Source organism: Vipera berus (assembly GCF_964194415.1).
Source record: "Vipera berus genome assembly, chromosome: 3".
Lineage (NCBI taxonomy): Eukaryota > Metazoa > Chordata > Lepidosauria > Squamata > Viperidae > Vipera > Vipera berus.
Window position 1 is genome coordinate 193,589,027 of NC_138204.1, and position 18,344 is coordinate 193,607,370.

Genomic DNA, 18,344 nt, shown 5'->3' on the forward strand with positions numbered 1-18,344 from the left:
CCCTACAAAACAACATTTGAGAACTAAATTGCAAATGATGACCCAATGTAGTTCATCTTCTGTGAGTTGTGTGAAAAAATGTCATGCAACTTTGAAGACTACATTGAAATTACCAGGCTGCAGAATTTTATTTTAAGAAATTGACAAAGAAAGTAGCAACTAATCTTTATGTAAAAGCTGGTTTCAGTCCTATATGCTTAGATTATTTTTTGTCTCTCACTCTCTATTAGCATGTTTGGAGCATAACAATAAATGTTCTAAACTCTGGGAAACTCAAATTCAATTTAGTTTGGATAGGAACTAATGGTGCATAGCTTAGTTCTGATCCAATTGGAATAACTGATGTAGCTGAGATTATTGATGTGATTCAACAACAGAATCTGTCAATTCAAAGAATTGTCCGAATTGATTTCCCAAATCAAACTTCACACAGCCCTGGTAGAAACTATTTTTTTATCGTGAAATAAATGGAACTTAAAAAAATAGAGGGAGTGTTGTGTCACATTTTTAAAAATCACCACAATATCAAAATGTGAACACTTTCAGGGACTACATACTGTGATGAATAAATATATGGTGATTTTACAATGTTGCATTTATTAAGGCTGTGGAGTTTCTTTAAAGAGATGCAGACCACCACAACAGCTATGCTCCTGTCAACTACAAATATCTTTGGAGAATTGGATCTGAAACATTACACAGCACCATTCTTTAATAAGGCATCCATATCCTTTTGAATAAAAACACCCCAGAGGGCCGTTTACAATTACTTAAAAACAATTTTAACAAAACAACCAAGGACAGCACGCAGAGTCAATATTTAAAACCAAAACATAACAAATATTTTCTACCAGATATAACAAATGCTTGTTTAAATAAACAATATTTATATCCAGCAACATGAAAAAACAGCCAGGGAGGACACCAGCTAACTTTGTGGGTCAAGTTGTTCCATAATATGGGTGCAATCATTTAGGAAGCTCTCTTTTTCAAATTAATGAATAGTCTTCTAACTTAGATGGGGGCCAGAATAACAGTTCTCTTGGGAACAGACATATTAAAGTTGGAGCAAATAGATTTTTAACAAGCAATCCAAGCTATTTCCCACTAACTGTCCCAGGACTCTAAAACAGAGATTAAGAAAAAACCTCCTCACAGTCACAATCCTGGCACTAATCTTGGGTTGTTGCACTGGTGTCCTAGCCAGGATTTCCTCCAGCTGGCCAATGGGAAGATACAAAGAGGGGGAGTAGCTGGCGCTCTTCCACTGCTTTTTTCCCCCCTTGCTATATTTGCTTTTGCTGGGGAAGGAGTCAAGGAAGGGACTAAAACAATAGGAGCACCAACATGAGAGGAAATACAAGACTACTCCTTGGAATGAAGGATGGAGAGATGTTAAAAAGAGGCCACTACGCCTTGCCCAAAGGAGTTAATAGACAAAGCAAGACTTGATTTCCCACCAAATCATTCTGTGGTTCCAGAAGAAATATTGAAAAAAAATGCCTGTACTGTGTTCCTCTAAAGCATAGAATTACAGAGTCATAGCATTGGAGGGTTGAAAGGGTACTTGGATGTTTTGTACTTTAACTCCTGTACAAGGGAGGAATCCTCAGTCCATCCCAGTCAAATGGCTAATCAACATCTGTTTGAAAATCTCCAGTGATGAAGCACCCTTGACTCCAGGAAGTAGGTTGTGTTCTCTGCTTAACAGCTCTCACAGTCAAGAAATTCCTTCTTATTTTGAGTTTGTATCTCTCTCTGTAAAGTTTCCATCTGTTGGTTCTTATCCTATCCTGAGGCATCATGGAATAAAAATCTACACTTTCTTCCTTGTCACAACCCTTTAAGTACTAGAAGGTTGCTGTCATGTTCTCCCTGAGCCTTCTCTTCTTTAAGCTCAACAAATCTAGCACGGCTCATACTTAATCTGCTTTCCAAAATCAAGACAAGCAATAGAAATAGCCAGACAGTTCTGGTTTCAGATCAATGCAAAGACTGATCTGGGAAAATCAAACAAGACAGCAAGCTCAGCATCAAGGTCCAAGCCTTGCATGTACCAAAGGGGTGTCTAAGCAAGAGCTAAACATATGAATTATATCATTTTCTCCTGGAGGGTCAGTCAGAAATTTAGTTTTAAGAAAATGTGCCATTTATAACTGTGAAGGAATAATCTGTGAAGCTCTGTAGTATTTGCTTTATTATAACTCTATGTTTTGAGGAGAAATTGATAACTGAGCACTTGTACAAGTAAAGTCCAGGCTGTGGTCACCATGGCATTTAGAGGAACAAGGAAGTAAAGAAATACGGAAATATTCTTATGGTATAAACTTTAAGAGGCACAACTGATGACTTCTAAGACAGGAAGGTTTTCCACTACTGCATGGCTATCTGGTTTAGCTTATTCCTAGGCTGAAACTGCACATCAAAGAGAAATTTAAGTTCTTCTCCAAGATGGTGCCTTCTGAATGTGTGGGATTGCATTTTGTAGAATTCCAAGTCAGCATAGACAAAGGCTGGAAAACTAGGAATTCTGACAACTGTAGGACAAGCCTACATCTAAAGAGCCCCAGGCTGAAGAAAATTCTATGAAGCCAATCATAATGATTGAACTACTTATACAGTAAATTTGCAAGCTTTAGCTGACCTAAATTATATCATTCATGACATTTGTGTGATGACATTGTGATTCCTGTGATGTCATTTGTCACTCAGATCAGATCCTAAAACTCAGAGCACTTCATTGGTTCTAGACGTCCAATAGAACAGTATCTGAATGAGGTGCACTTGGTCTGATGGATTTCAATTCAATGAAAAACCACATCATCTGCCATTAGATGACTACTGAGTACCAATAATTTCAATGCACTTTTTTCCTTTTCTTAATTATGAGAGCTCTCTATTATAAGTTCAATTCCCGTTCTGTTTATGCTTTCCAGTTTTTTGCTGGAACACTACAGCTTTCAAATGGCCTTTGAATAGGATAATACTCCCAACAATTACTGTATGATACAGTCCATTACATGGAAATATGTTTTAAATGGTTTGCTATAAATGTTTGAAAAGTTCATACAAAAGTCACAGTATATATAATAGAATATCAGACTTCATTTATTTGGTGATTTCTTTTTTACTTCAGTAAAAGAAGAATGTTTTATTCTATATTGCCTCTATATATTTCTCTATAACATAAAATGTATTAGAGATGGGCCTAAAGCAACTTCCAGATGTGGATTCTGCTGGGGTTTTGCATCTTTATGTGATTTCTAAGAGCAAAATCTGGAGACAATAAATCCAGCCCCCCCTTCCCCATGCCCCTCTCTCACGCCCCCTTCCCCACCCACCCCTTCCCCCAAAATCAGGTCAGCATTCTGGCTTTTAAAATCCTGAATCCAGGAAAGTAGAAATGGATCAACTCATTTAATAAAATCATAACTTTTCTTCAAGTTTCAATTTTTAAACTCAAACTTCATAATCAAATCAAGCATTAATCCTTCTTGAGTTAAATGAGGAACTTTATTATATGATTAGCCATATAATGTCAAAAAGTTAGATCTATGCTGCTCAAACACAATTCAGAACACCTGTATTATTTTCTAGCAGCTTAATTCCTGTCTACAGAACAATGCATCATATTTTTATATAAACTGCCTTTGGTATATGTCCCATAACTATCTTTCATTTTTCTACCTCTAAACAATTTTTCCCAGGGCCAATTCCCACATATGTTTGTTGTTTTGCTTTTCCAATTCAGTTTGCAATTTACTATATGTACTTATAGCAAAATAACCACATACATTCCTTTCATTATACATACAGTGGTTCTCCCTCTGGAATACATTGTCTTTTCTTTAATATATCACAATGTTAAGACAGATATAAATCAAAGAAACAAAAAGGCTTAATAGAAATCAAATTACTTGTTTTAAGTGACATTATTACTCTAAATACAAAAAAAGCTATTTTTAAAAAAGGGGGGAACAATTTATCTGGAAATGTCTGTGTAATGTACAGTAACATGAAGAACACCCTGAAAGACCTCAGTAGGTGGTAGCTTTTAGCAGGCTTTGTTTAGGCTCAGAAGCCAAACAGAATTGGTCCCGGTTAATATTTGGACTGAGCACTACCAAGGAATTCCAAAAATGTCGGCTATATTGGGAGATCACTCAGTCAGTCTATCTGTCCGTCCATCCATCCATCCATCCACCTATCCATCCAGAGCAAACCCACTTCCATACCATTGCCAAGAAAAGTGCATGGATGTGTCCTTGAAGTCCTCAAGAATCAATTTTGGCTCAAAAGAGATTTTAATTATTATGTCAATACAGAGTACTAATCCTATATACAGCAATAACACATTAGTTCTCCAAATAATTGCTCTTATGTAATCAAAACTATAGCATCCACATAAAGAAAAACAGACATTGGAAATCTTGATGAACCCAAGGTGCACAGAAATACAAAAAGGCTTTAGAAGCAAAATGGAAGAGGAAAATCACAAAATAGTGAAATCAAGATTCAGCAATTTCATTGGCTAAAGAAAACTGAATTTCTTGCTTGGGAAGGGTGGAAGATGACTCAACTCAATGACTAGAACTTTAAACAAAAAGATTTATACTGTAAACATTTTGCATATCCTACTTATTTATTTCTATGAAACCTATACCCCAGGGGTCTCTCTGGATTCCATTGTCATTTCTTCTTGTCATGAATGTGTTGATTATTTAAACAATAAATTCACTCCATGCTCAGAGTTCAAGGAAAGTTACATCATAAATCATTCATATAAAAACTGAAGAAATGAAGAATCTGTTAGAAATTCAATCCTAGCCACATAAGAAAACTCCAAAGGAAAGTGAATGCAATATTTTCCACGGAAGGTTAAGAGGGTTTCTGATAGCCTTAACAATAAGACAGAACAGCTTTCAGAACAAATGCATGTTTATTTATATGTAGTATTTGAATATTGGCTTTGGTATGCACTGATTTGATATAGTGTAAATTTCAAAAAAAAACCATCATAAAAGCTGCATCACTAATATAAAGGAGCTGTCTTACATCTCTCCAGATGACGGTTATTATTAAGATGAAATATTTATGTGTAGCCTCTCACTAATGACTTCCTTAACATTACTTTTTATCATCTTCATTCAAAAATATTTATATCTGAAATTGTCCAAGTAAAACGTCCTAGTTGGATAATGGGAGGTAAAAATTATAAAATAATTAAATTAGATTCAAAACTTACCCTTTGCAAAAACATCCTCCTTCTGCCAAACTAAAATAAACCAGCATTAAAATAGAAGATCTATATCAGCCATTACAAACTCAGGGGTATAAAACTTACACTGACACTGGATGATTCTACTCAAATAGTTCTTAGAGTTAACCAACAAAAATATTATGCAGTTATTTCAACTTTTTAAAATAGATTATTCATGAAAGAAACAGAATGGAAAACAATGGAAAATAAGGACGTCCTAATTAGGTAACAATGAAGCAAGCTATCTAATTTCTGTCCTAAAATTCTAAGTCTTGCAATGCTGAAATTTCTACTCAACAGGAGCATAACATTGAATGGTGGTTCAGTAAAGAGTTTCTACAAACAATGATAATATGGGCAAAGAACTTTGGATATTCTATAGAATTGGAAGACTGGCAAAAGCTATGGGATAGAAATATTAAACTAACTAAAGCAGTGCCACATAAAGAAAACTTGTACAAAATGTTTTATAGATGGCATATGACACCAGTAAGATTAGCGAAAATGTTTAAAAATACTTCAAATAACTGTTGGAAATGTAAACAAAAACCAGGTACTTATTATCATATCAGGTGGACATGCTCTAAAGCAAAAAAGTTTTGTGTTAAGATTCATGTATGGTTGGAAAAGATGACTAAAAAACAGATAGACTTTAAACCAGAACTGTTTTTGTTAGGAATACCTGGGGGGGAATTATGAGAAGGAGAGTGAACATTTAATATTACATGTATTAACAGCAGCGAGAATTGTATTTGCCCAGTACTGGAAAAATGAAAATTTATCAACTGAAGAAGTACTAATCAAGAAAATTTTAGAATGTGCAGAAATGGATAAATTGACATTAGAGATTAAAGAGAAGGAAAATTCAGTTTACTATTTATATGGATCTCTGCCACAAAATGAGTGTTCCATTTCTTAGTCAGCCCATACCTATATGGTTATATAATTTGAACACTTCTAGGTCACAGAAAGAGCAAAATTGAGAGGACTTTAATGAAAGGTTATTTGTAAAATAGCATCTAATGGTTTCCAGCATATGGTCTTCAGCAAGGGAAATGCAAATAGTTTATTTACAATCCATGGGGGAGGGGCAGATTTGTATGTTAGAGAGCAGAAAAGGTTTATCTTAATTTGTTTAATTTTAGAGAAAGGTTCTCACATTCACCATTCAGTGTGAATTATTCTCCTTCTCTTTATTTTTCGACAATTATGAAATGACCTGACAATGCTAATTGTTGGTATTTTTCTTGTTTTTTAACTTTTACAGATGAACCACCATGCTACAGCGACTGAGGGTACACACTCCAATCTAAAGCACAACAGAGGTAATTAGACAAGATACATTCTTGTTTTAAAATGAGGCTAGTCTCCTGATGATCAAATAGCATTCTGATGAAAGCTCACAATCCCATGAAAATTTGATATATGCCTTAGACATTGATTCCAGGATTCTACTTCACTTTTTGCACTCATGTATGATGGATAGAATTTGAAAGAACACAATCACAATATGCTGACTCTGGTCTTGATTGAATACAGCTTGAATCTCATCTGTGTTACAATGAACTTAAAAAACAAAACCATAAAAGCAAGCTCAAGAGCACTATCAAAAGTTGCCTCACATGTGTTGATTTGTTATATTACATTTGGGCTGTTAGTTATGCTAGTCTAGTGGAAGAATTTCAGATATTGCACTTTGATGAATTTGCTTGTAATGATCATGTGGATTTAGCTTTCTGCAATGTTATAGTTATTCTCTTTATGCTATGTTCTACTGTCACCACCAGGCCGGAATGGAAATAAAATTAAATGAAGAAAAAATAATAAGCTCATTGGGTTTAAAATAAGGAGATAAATGGTAGAGTGGCTGCTTAGCAGAAACATTGCTATCTCTACGTATACTCCAAGCACTGATTGTGAATCTTTCATTTTACCAGTCAGATATTAACACATGACCTTGTAAAATTAATGACAGACATCCCAAGGAAGAAAAACCCTTCTTTTCCTGAAATTAACCTGATTGTTCAGATTCTAATCAATGCTTACATTCTTCACTTCTTTCACAATAAAATAGATAAATCAGGCTTATGTTGCCTTTTAAAAACATTAGAAAAATTACTGGAATGTAAATTTGTCAGTGGTTTTTAGGCACGATAGCTAATTGGAAAAAAACATTTGGATGAAAGGACTCAGAGGTCACAAGCAAAGGGCCTGAGACCAAAATGGTACATTGCAGTAATAAAGCATAGGTGTCAATTGTTTCTCCTGTAGAAAAATTAGTGGTCCTCAGTCCATTACAATATGCAAGCAGGAAAAAAATGAGAACCTTGGGTCTGCATCACAATTAAGTAGTGGCCCAGTCTGACCAGCTGACCCTGTCACCAAATCCCTAAGAATGTACCCTGCTGACCATTTCAATGCTGCCTCCTACTCAAGTTAGATGAAATTCATACCAACTCATAGTTGCCCAGGTCAACAAGGACGACCCTGTGTGATGGAGTTCCTGAATATCTGGTGAAAAATGGGCTATAGGACTATTCGCTGAAAAACCAGGGCCAGCAGCTGCAGGACTATTGGAAGGAAAGGTGTTTACCTGCTGCAAGTATACATTGATTTAAAACAAAGAAATAATGATCTATTATTACAGATCATAAGAAGAGAATATTTGAAACAAATAAACCAGTTCTGGAAAGAACAACATCCAGAATCAGAAATACCAATAGTCATAGGTGCATTAGGTACAATCCCAAAAACAACTGGAGCACCACTTGAACACTATCGACATTGACAAATTCACCATCAGTCAATTGGAATGGCATCTTTACTCAGAACAGCCTACATCCTGTGACGATACCTCTAACACTAAAAAACATCAACAACTGCCTATCCCAGGGCCACGGGAAGGACTTGATAGATGAAGAAAAATGCCAAATCCAGCCTGAACACCTCTGTGATGAACCATATCAAAATAATAAAAGTAAATGCGACTGTTGTTCTCCAGTGATGGTCCCTTTCCTCCATGTCTGAGAACTATGATGGCCCCAACCTTTATCAACATCCTCACTTAATGAGAATCATGTTCCTCTTTAATGATGGGATATGATTCCATAGATTGCTCCCATGCATGATTTATAATTGGATTTTTGACCAGAGCTGTTGAAAAAAAGGATTCCTTTTCTAAAACCAAATGACCAAAAGGACTAATTTTCTGTCAAAGCTGAAAACTGATGAACCATCCAAAGAGTTGGCAGCCAAATAAGATCTGGCATTTGTATCAAGATGATTTTAAAAAAATATCCAAGGAACTGCATAACAATACTATAAAACAAACAAATATATAACTGGCTGCCTTAATAAATCACAAGGGGGGAAAGCCAGATTTTAACAGTTTCCAGAAGGCCAAGAACATGGGGGGAATGACAATGTTTCATAGGACAGACAGTATGGTAGAGAAGACATACCTCCTTGGCACTGTTTGAGAGAGAGGACCTGGAGCATGCCCAGCTGTTGAATTTGGTGGAACAGGTGGAAATTGGGAGTTAAATGGTCCCATTAGTACCTGGTGTCGTGCTATGTAGAGTTTTAAAGATGATAAGCAACACTTTGAATTGCACCTTGAAGCAAACTGGTAGCCAATGCAGCTCACATAGTAGTAATGTTGCATGGGCGGCTTTTGGAGCCCCCAAATCTGTTTGCTCCACTGCATTCTGCACCAGCTGAAGTTTCTGAATGTGCTTCAAGGTCAGCCCTACATATAGAGTGCATTGCAATAATCCAATCGGGAAATGACTAAAGTATAAGTGACTGTGAGGAGAGCATCCCAGTCCAGGATGCAAATAGCACACAAGACAAATAAACACAAAGAGCCCCCCGACCATGGCTGCCATCTGTTCTTCAAGCAGGTGGCTGTACACCAATTTTATCTGGGGGAGTACTGCCCCATCAAGAATTAAAAATGATAGGTCACCAATCCAGACTACTCAGAAATCCAAAGCCCCCCAGCCTTATCAGGATTAAGCTGCAACCTTTACTCTCCATAAAAACGGTGTCTATTTTGTGAAGAATCTGGCCAGTTTGACATAGATGCCCTAAACACTCCTGAAAGCATCCGTCAGGATATGATTCAATGATCACCCAGTCAGGGTCTCAGGTGGAGAAATCAAAACATTAAACAGGATTCAGATCTTTGAAGATGAGCGTCATAATTTGGTCCTTTCTGCTATTCTCCAAATTTAGTCTTGCTCTTCAATACATCTTTAAGTCCCAATAGATTTTGGCATCACAAGCAATACACATGGACCCTTCTATTGAATGCAAATCAGCCTTATGTCCTTGAGGGTGCAACCATAGATGGCAAATTCTTATAATCAAAGCCAATTTCTGAATGTACTGATGCTCTTCTGCTCACCATCTGTAACCAGGTTTATTTGGCATCCTCTCTGTATTTTCCTATAGAAATGGGAATGGGGTGGTTTTACATACCAAACTGCCAGGAAGAAAATTGGCCTGAGCAGCTATAATAACTCAGTTTATTCTATTACTCATATATATCATAATTTCAAGCCTTATATTTCTACCATTCACATCACTTTCTCCAGGCAGCATAATAACTCCTGAAACTTGCCAAGGTTTCCTACGAACAAACTGCTGATCAACATTGCCAGGAAACTACTGACCTCACCATTGCTGCTGGAGACTTCCTCTAGCTTTCTACCAGATTTCTTCCTGATACATGACTGTCTAAAAAAGCCAGATGCCATTGCATCTAAGACTCTTTCCAGTACATGGACTGATCAATCCATGATCAATCAACTTTATTGTAGCTCTGTTGTATCACTCTGTTGTAGCTTCCGATTACACTGAAGATAAATCTGATTTTCTTCCATTTCCTCCTGTTCTAAGATGCCCCTGTACTTCTTACAACCTAGAGCATATTTTGATTCTTGGCACAGAAGAGGCAGACCGGAATACTTATTTCACTGGAAGAGTTAAGCAGACCCAGCCAGATCCTGGAAAATAGGAGGATGTCCACACACTCCTTCAACAGTTCTATGCTCAGTACTCAACCAAATCCAAGCCTCTGGCTGATCTTGCATTGCAGCTTTAGCACCTATGGATTCTTCAGGTACTGAGAGGAAAAGAGATGATATCAGAGGAAGATTGTTGGACAACTACCAAATGGAGACAGAGGCTTCCCAACTGAAGTCAGGATTGAAACTTCTGGATAGGTGAGAGTAACTATTAGGGATGGGGTGCCTTCCCCTGCCTGCTGTTTGTTCTCAGTAAACAGCTACTCTTCCTCCTGAAACCCTTCCACCTGAAGTAGAGGGAGATTTTTAGTTTAGAGGAACTATTGATACATCTTAGGAGGAGGGATGCTGAGACAGGGAGAAAAATGGACCCCAAGTTCCCAGGGTCTACAAAAGTTTGGGGCCTTCAAAAGTGTAAAACCCCAAAACATCTGAAAATCTGAAGACTGAAGTAAAATTTGTATGTTCTAAAATTAAATGTATCCAAGATATTACTACTTTGTTATGTGTGTATTTATTGCAACTAACTCTCTGACTTAAGTATATAAGTCCACGGAATCCCTTTAAAACCCTAATTATCTGATTACACAACAAGGGTTTAGAAGGATCTTAATGAAACCCTGCAACAACCAGCAGGGGCAACAAAAAATGAGAGGACATGAAATGAAGATTATTTGAAATGATGCTGCTATGACAATAAAAATAATCAAGTTTATTTAATGCTCATATCTCTTCCATCATTCAAAAAGATCTTAACATTTTGGTGGTCCTGGCAGAAATCTGTTCATGATACTTCCTACAGGTTTTATAGCAGCATTCATTTCATTAAAACTACAAAGAAACACAAAACTTTAACCAAAATGTTGGAAATCCAAACATTTGAGGAATATATGCTTGCATTTGTATTTAAGAGTTTGAGAAGCAATGCGTGTTCTGTTTTTTTTTCCCTACTGAAATCATAATTATGGTTTCCATTGACTGCTTAAATAATAAATATGCGTAAAAATGATTTAACATCAAATTCAATTTGATTTTCATTGTAGGTCAATAAGATAAAGCATGAACCCTGTCCATTCTTAAAGATTCATAGGGAAAGACACATTTTATCCTTCTTTGTAAAAATTAACAGAAAGCTGATGGTCAACTAGAAATTGCCCAGTAATTTCTCCGTAATTTCTACTTTAAAAGATTTCTTTCTATATAATATAATTAAAAATTGATACGTTATAAGTAATGTTTACTTTAAATAATTTGGATTTATGTTTCCCATTTATTCATAGATAGACAAATATTCAGATAGTCCATAGGCACAGCTAGATATAAAATGATTCTTCTCATCTTTCCTATTACTTATTCCTTTAGCATCTTATGACTATCACTTTGATTTTTGTACCTTATGATTTATGCTAATCGTTTTTATTTAGTATCTTATGACTATCATTGAGTGTTGTATCTTATGGTTCATGATGATTGTATTATGATTATGATCATGATTTATTACTTGTGGATTACTTGTGTATGTACACTGAGAGCTTATGCACTGGAGACAGATTCCTTGTGTGTCCAATCACAGTTAGCCAATAAAGAATTCTATTCTACAATAAAAAAAATTAAAGAAAAAGAGTCATATGAAATATAATGCAATGATATCTATTGAATTAGGGTGGTGGATGCAGAATCTACCATTCATAATGCAGCTATAGTATATTTGAAAGAATTTAATCTTTAATTAAATTACAACTCACAAGATGAAATTTTCCATCTTTTTATTTCCAACCCCTTATATATCTAGGTAGCAATGGTTATCTAGCATAACAATAAAAAGTTTCTTTTATTGTTTACTGAACAGTGATGTGATTCAGTTACTAATATCATTCTTTATGACTTCATTCACATAAAGCCAGAAATACATATATTGGTTCATACTGTCCATGGACAGATCCCTGTGTAACTTCAGTTCTGCTATGGTAAATTTATGTCATATAAAAAGGGGGGAAAAAACCCTCCTTTTTATGACCCTGTAATCCCTTAATTATTCTGGGTAGAGTCAGGAGGGACTGGATGGAGCTGAGTGTTTACTGGCCGTATGCCCTTCCTGTCACCACGTGGACATCAGAGCAGATATTTTTTTCTTTGCGTTCTAGGAAAGAAATATCTGCCACTACTAGGATTGAACTCTCAACCTTCCAAATGGGAGGCAAGTGTCTTCACCACTAGGCCACCACACTCATATAAAAAAGAAATAATATACTTGCAAATATGTTTTGGATACTGCACGTGCAAAGAAGCCAGAAGTAACGGTAGCCCTATGGCATGTATCTGCCTTGTCCCCCTTATGTTATTCTCTTTTATCAATGCCATGTTGATTACATATTTTCTCAAGCTTTTAAAATACACATTACAGGCAGTCCTCGAGTTATGACACAATTGAGCCCAGAATTTAGGTTGCTAAGGGAGAAATTTGTTAAGTGAGTTTTGTTCCACTTTACAACCTTTCTTGCCACAGTTGTTAAGTGAATCAATGCAGTTGTTCAGTTAATAACATGATTGTTTGGTGAATCCAGCTTCCCCATTGATTTTGCTTGTCAGAAGGTTGCAAAAGGGGATCACCTGACCCCGGGCTGCTGCAATTGTCATAAATATGAACCAGTGGTCAAGCATCCAAATGTAAATCATGTGACCATGGGGGTGCTGCAATGGTCATAAGTGTGGAAGACAATCATAAGTCACTTTTTTCAGTGCCGTTGTAGCTTTGAATGGTCACTAAATGAACTGTTGTAAATCGAGGACTACCTGTGTTCAGTTGTGCTTATATTATTCTCATCTATTTCTGTTTCTTGTGATTTCTTGAAGAATAACAAGTGGCTCAATGACATATTTTACCATTTTAATTTGAGATGTCCTCAGGGCAGAGTTAGATTTGAAGCATGATAGAGTATAAATTCAAGAAGTAATTACCAATGTAGTAGTAATTTTTGCTAACTACAAGCAAGCACCAATATTGCAGAATGTGGCTCCTTACATACTATTCAAGGGCAAAGTAAAGGTCTTGACTAAAAAAAGCTTGAATGTTCCTGACGTGAAAAACAAAAGAGTTCTCAAATACCCCTGCAGGATTTATCACTTAATAATTTTCTGGTTGAGAAAAGCTCATGTAATATATGGACTAAGCATTTAGGAAGAGTATATAAGCAAGATAGACATGAAGGAAGGAACAAATGAATGCACGAACAAGAAATTTTGATGGTTACAGCAAATTCAGAAAGGAGAACATAGAACAAACCAGAAGAGTGGCTGAATGGATGGATATAATAGAAAAACAAAAACCTTAACAGATTCCTCATCTGCATAGAGATGCCAGTTTTTTTCAAATTCACAATCTGAACTACACATTTATATACATGAAAAATAAATGCTGTTCACTATTTAGTCTTGAAATTTGTGATTAGGAGATATATTGTCCCTGCCCAAGCAATGTACTAAATTTACATAGATTATGAAGTGGAAGGACAAGAAAACAAGAAGATGGAAAGCAAATGTGGGCTGAGTTTAAAATAATAACCAAGAAACTGAATAACACCCTAATCATCAGCTTAATCTCCTCCAAAACTAACTGCCCGAAAGTTTGCATTTGTGACAGAAATATATTTTCTTTTCTATTATGCATCCAAAAAGAAAAAAGAGCTAAAGTAGTTTTTTCCAAGCCTATGTAAACAAGATGCCCAAAAATGAATCTTCAGCTGATTGATACATAGCAATTCTTTCTTTTTAGCGTCCCACAAATATTTCCAAATAGTTCCAAATCTTCTATAGAAGAAGAAAGAAAGAAAGAAAGAAAGAAAGAAAGAAAGAAAGAAAGAAAGAAAGAAAGAAAGAAAGAAAGAAAGAAAGAAAGAAAGAAAGAAAGAAATCCAAAACACTAGCTGCAAAGAAAACAGAATAATTGCATAGGAATTATAAATCTATGAAATGCTTGGAACTGGGAGATATTTCTGAACAAAAACCATGCCTGGTTGATGTTTAGATAAACTCAGTTACTTCCATTTATACATATTTTGTTAATTATGATCCCAAACTATTTTCCTTGGGGGTAGAGAGAGCCTTGTTTATGACTTACTTGTGCTTGCTTGCATAGTTTCAAAGGATGGAGCGTTTCTTGATAGAAAAGCTGATGATAATCCTGAAGGTCAAACCAAAAATATGTGCTATTCTTCCATAGCTACAGATGGAAGAGATGGGAGGAAAGATATTACTACCAAAGTTTTCATTGTTTAGCGCAATCTTTCCCAATTTGGCAACTTTTAAGTTTTATGGACTTCAACTCCCAGACTTCTCCACCCAGGGTTGTCTGGGGAATTCTGGGAGTTGGAGTCCACATATCTTATAGTTGCCAAGGTTAAGAAATATTAGGTTAGTGTCCTAAATTTCAAGAGTTCTTCTAGGCAAACAAACACAGTGATGATGAATACTTCCCACCCACCCACCCCGCCCCCATTAAATTTGGATAGAATCCTTGCCAATTATATTGTATTTATGGATGGGACTGCTATTTTAAGACAGTAAATCCTGTTTCAGAAACACTTCACAAATGCTGCTGGAAGGAAGACAAATTGCAGGGGAATGTTTGTTTCACCCCAGTGCATAGTAGTATTTTGGCCTGATAAAACAAAAGAAGAGCTCAAATGCTGAATACTTAGGACAGCATTATTAGAAGGTGGGGAAAATTACCTACTAGAAGGAGTGCAGAATCATAAGGGAACATTAGCAATTTATTCTTTTTTTCTCTGTGTGAAAATGGGTCATTGATGTGGGCTTATACATAGTTTGAAGGGGTAGCTAGAAGCAAACTTCATTGGAGATCTATTATCTGTTGAGCATACCCACAATCCCTGTCACTGTGTTCTGATCTCCAACCAGATCGGATAGAGTTAAACAAAGAAACACAAGTAAGTCTTGGGTGGGTTTTAAAGTAAATTCAGATGGCTGGGAGAAAAAGAGTTGGACATCTGGAAGAATCCCAAGGGACATTCAGTTCCTTGAGATTAATTATAAATCATATTTAATTTAGCACAGTTTGAGTAGTATTTTTGATACTGGCAGAATGACAACATGTATAAAGATACAATAACTGAAATACATTCTGTATATTTTATTGTACGCTTTGCATATAATTAGTAATTAAATTCTTAATGTAAATTGCAAAGTTTAAACATGTTGGGGTGGAATAAAGCAATGGTTCATAATGTGCATCTAAAATTTATGTTTTGACAGCATTTTTAGCAATTACTGATATTATTATCATGACCAACAGGATAATAATACATTTCTATGAAGTATTCCTCAACTACATTTTACTAAAGTTTGGTATTATTGCTCAGAGCTAAGTGTTTCCAGAGGGACAAAAAAAGCTTTATGAATTTTGTTAGTTCACTAGCTCCTCTTTTTAAAAAGAAAAAAAAATCAATTTTAAAAACTATTATTTTAAAATACTGAACCAACCAGCTGACATAACATGTAAATTTTGACCATAAAAATTGGACTATACTTTATTTTGATTTTAGTGAATCTACAGTAAATGGGAATAATTCATATAGTTTGATCCTACTTAATTGCTTTAAAAGTATATAATTGCTTAATACTTAATTGCTTTAAAAGTATATAATTGCTTAATACTTAATTGCTTTAAAAGTATATAATTTAACATTTAAGACCTGCTGGACTCTTGTATACAATCATATGCATTATGTTTGTATACAAGAAATAGATTCAGCTTTAATGAAACATGTTTCCAAGTAAGCATGCTCAGGGTTAAAACACTGCAGATCTTTTACCTGTAAATGTACCATAATTTTCAAAAGGTGTCCTTTGCAGATAAGCTTTTCTGACCCTTTCTAAATATTTCGTTGGAAATAAGGTCCAGTGAAATAAACGGGGTGAAATCCAGTGAAATTACACTTTCATGTAATTATGTTTAGAATTTAAATACTATGCACTCTTCTCTAAAATGTACAGCAATCCCCCACTGCAATTGCACAAGAAACCCTGCTATTTCTTGAAACATCTTCAATCTGAAGGCACAGGCATATATTTATATCAATTTATGTATCCTGCTTTTTCAGTGACACATTTTTCTTCCATTTTTAGTGAAAATGGAATAGGTATGTTCGCCCTAAAGACAGAATTTACTACTTTTCAAGAAGAAAATTGTTTCCATATTATTAATAACCTCCTTTATATGACTGTACAATAACCTGCTGTGAACAGCACCTTTTCTGAAATAGAGAATAGTTTTGTTTGGAAGAATTAAGTATGCTGACTGGAAGAAGGCTACAACAGATAATCCAGAGTCACATGTAGCTGAAATGATACTAAAACAATGCAACACAATACTTGTTCAAATGTTTAAATTCTTACAATGGAAAAACTTTGTGGAAATATTTCAGAACCTTCTTCTTAAGTGGGTATGATGAAAACCACTGTAGTAGACTAACTCCCATCAGCTTCAGCCAGCATATCTATTTATAATACTAGCATTCAGATGTAATTCACTTAAATGTGTGAAAATGTAGGTTTTGAAATCAATCTTCAATTTGAAGCTAAATTGCTGATCTTTGGCCAGTCACTATTTTGACTTTTACAAGCCTTTTTTCCTCCTTAAAGCTGTGGAAAGACTCCAAATATTAATGAAAATCCAACCAAGAAATCCACCAATAAGAAATGTTTCTTACCCTATTGCCTGATTTCTCACAGAAGTCGGTGAAGACGTAGCCTGCTCTGTTCTCCAAGTAAAGAGATTGCAGCATTCTTTCCATTTTAGAACTTCCTAGTTCGGAAAAATCTGGGCCGACTTTACCCTGAATAACAGAGACAACAATTCATCAAGATAATGCACTTTCATTGTGTCTTGGGTGAAACTGTCTTTGTAACTGCTGTTATTTTTATTTGAGAGAGAAAGCACAATCAGATATCAAATTTGTTTTGCTGTTCTTACTACAAACTTCACAGGTTTCTTCCCCCCCCCCCCAATTGTTATATACTATGGTCGTAAATTGGTCTGCCTGCCACTTCCTTTCTCCCTGTCTTCTTCCGACTAACAGATTTTCCCTTTTCCACGGGTACAAAAAGCCATGTGGGTGGTGATGGCAGTTTTTAAATTCTGTTGATGCTATGATTATATTTAGTTGATCTTTACTTCTTTGCAATAATTAATAACGAAGGGACCCTGGAAGGCTCTGTAATTTATCAGATTTGCTGTTTTGTTAAAAGGGACTTGTAGCAGCTGAGTCTCATTTAAAAATAAAAACAAAAACTAGCTGTAGGGTTCATTTTGTGTAGCTTTTTCCATAACCTTTCTTGACATATGTCAAGTGGACATATCTTGATTATGGTTTTAGCTGCAACAGTTAACTAACCATAGATAGTTAGATACATTTCTGATATCTGCTGGTTCTTAATAGACCTGCTAAATTTTAATCAAGTTCTCATCATAGATTTGTGTCTGGTGACAGACTCAATCCAGAATCATGGTGCTAAATTTTAGATACCAATATTCAATCTGAAGACAAAAAGAGGGAATTTTTCAGCTTTTGGAGACAAACATGGATGAACTGAGAGAAAGATTTGTCAGGAAAAGATTAATCCATCAGGAAAAGTAAGGATTAATGAATACTCATGACTATGCTCCATTGCAAGATCATTTCAGCATTGTTAGGCAATTTTTTATAAAAAAATGCAATAAATTTTGCATTTAGCTATTACATTGGCTGCACACCAATAGGAGTCACTACATGTGTTTTATATACTTTTACTTCTTAATTGGGAGTTGCCCAGAATTTAGTATAAGGTGTGGTAGCTATATAAATGTTTAAAATCAATCAATCAATAACTAGTTTCATTCTGGTATTTTCAGGTATAGATGTCTTCCATACTACATGTTCTATATTTAATTCTTTAATGAGATTTGAACCTACAAGAAAAAAGAAAGTGCACCTGCATAGCTTCTATAAATTTTGCATTTGCTTTTATTTGTTGTTGTCCCAAATATATGAACATAT

The 18,344-nt window shown here is 35.4% G+C and overlaps 1 protein-coding gene across 1 annotated transcript in view; it reads right to left on the minus strand.

Annotated features, from left to right (window-relative positions):
• The window catches only part of RGS22 (regulator of G protein signaling 22), a gene marked incomplete at both ends in the record, with an annotated part of 79,636 nt that overhangs the window by 22,998 nt on the left and 38,294 nt on the right, over positions 1 to 18,344 (minus strand). The window contains 2 exons of the mRNA XM_081325618.1: positions 14,408 to 14,509; positions 17,019 to 17,144. Of these exons, the coding sequence (XP_081181744.1) occupies positions 14,408 to 14,509; positions 17,019 to 17,144 (228 nt within the window). The remainder of the gene's footprint in view (positions 1 to 14,407; positions 14,510 to 17,018; positions 17,145 to 18,344) is intronic.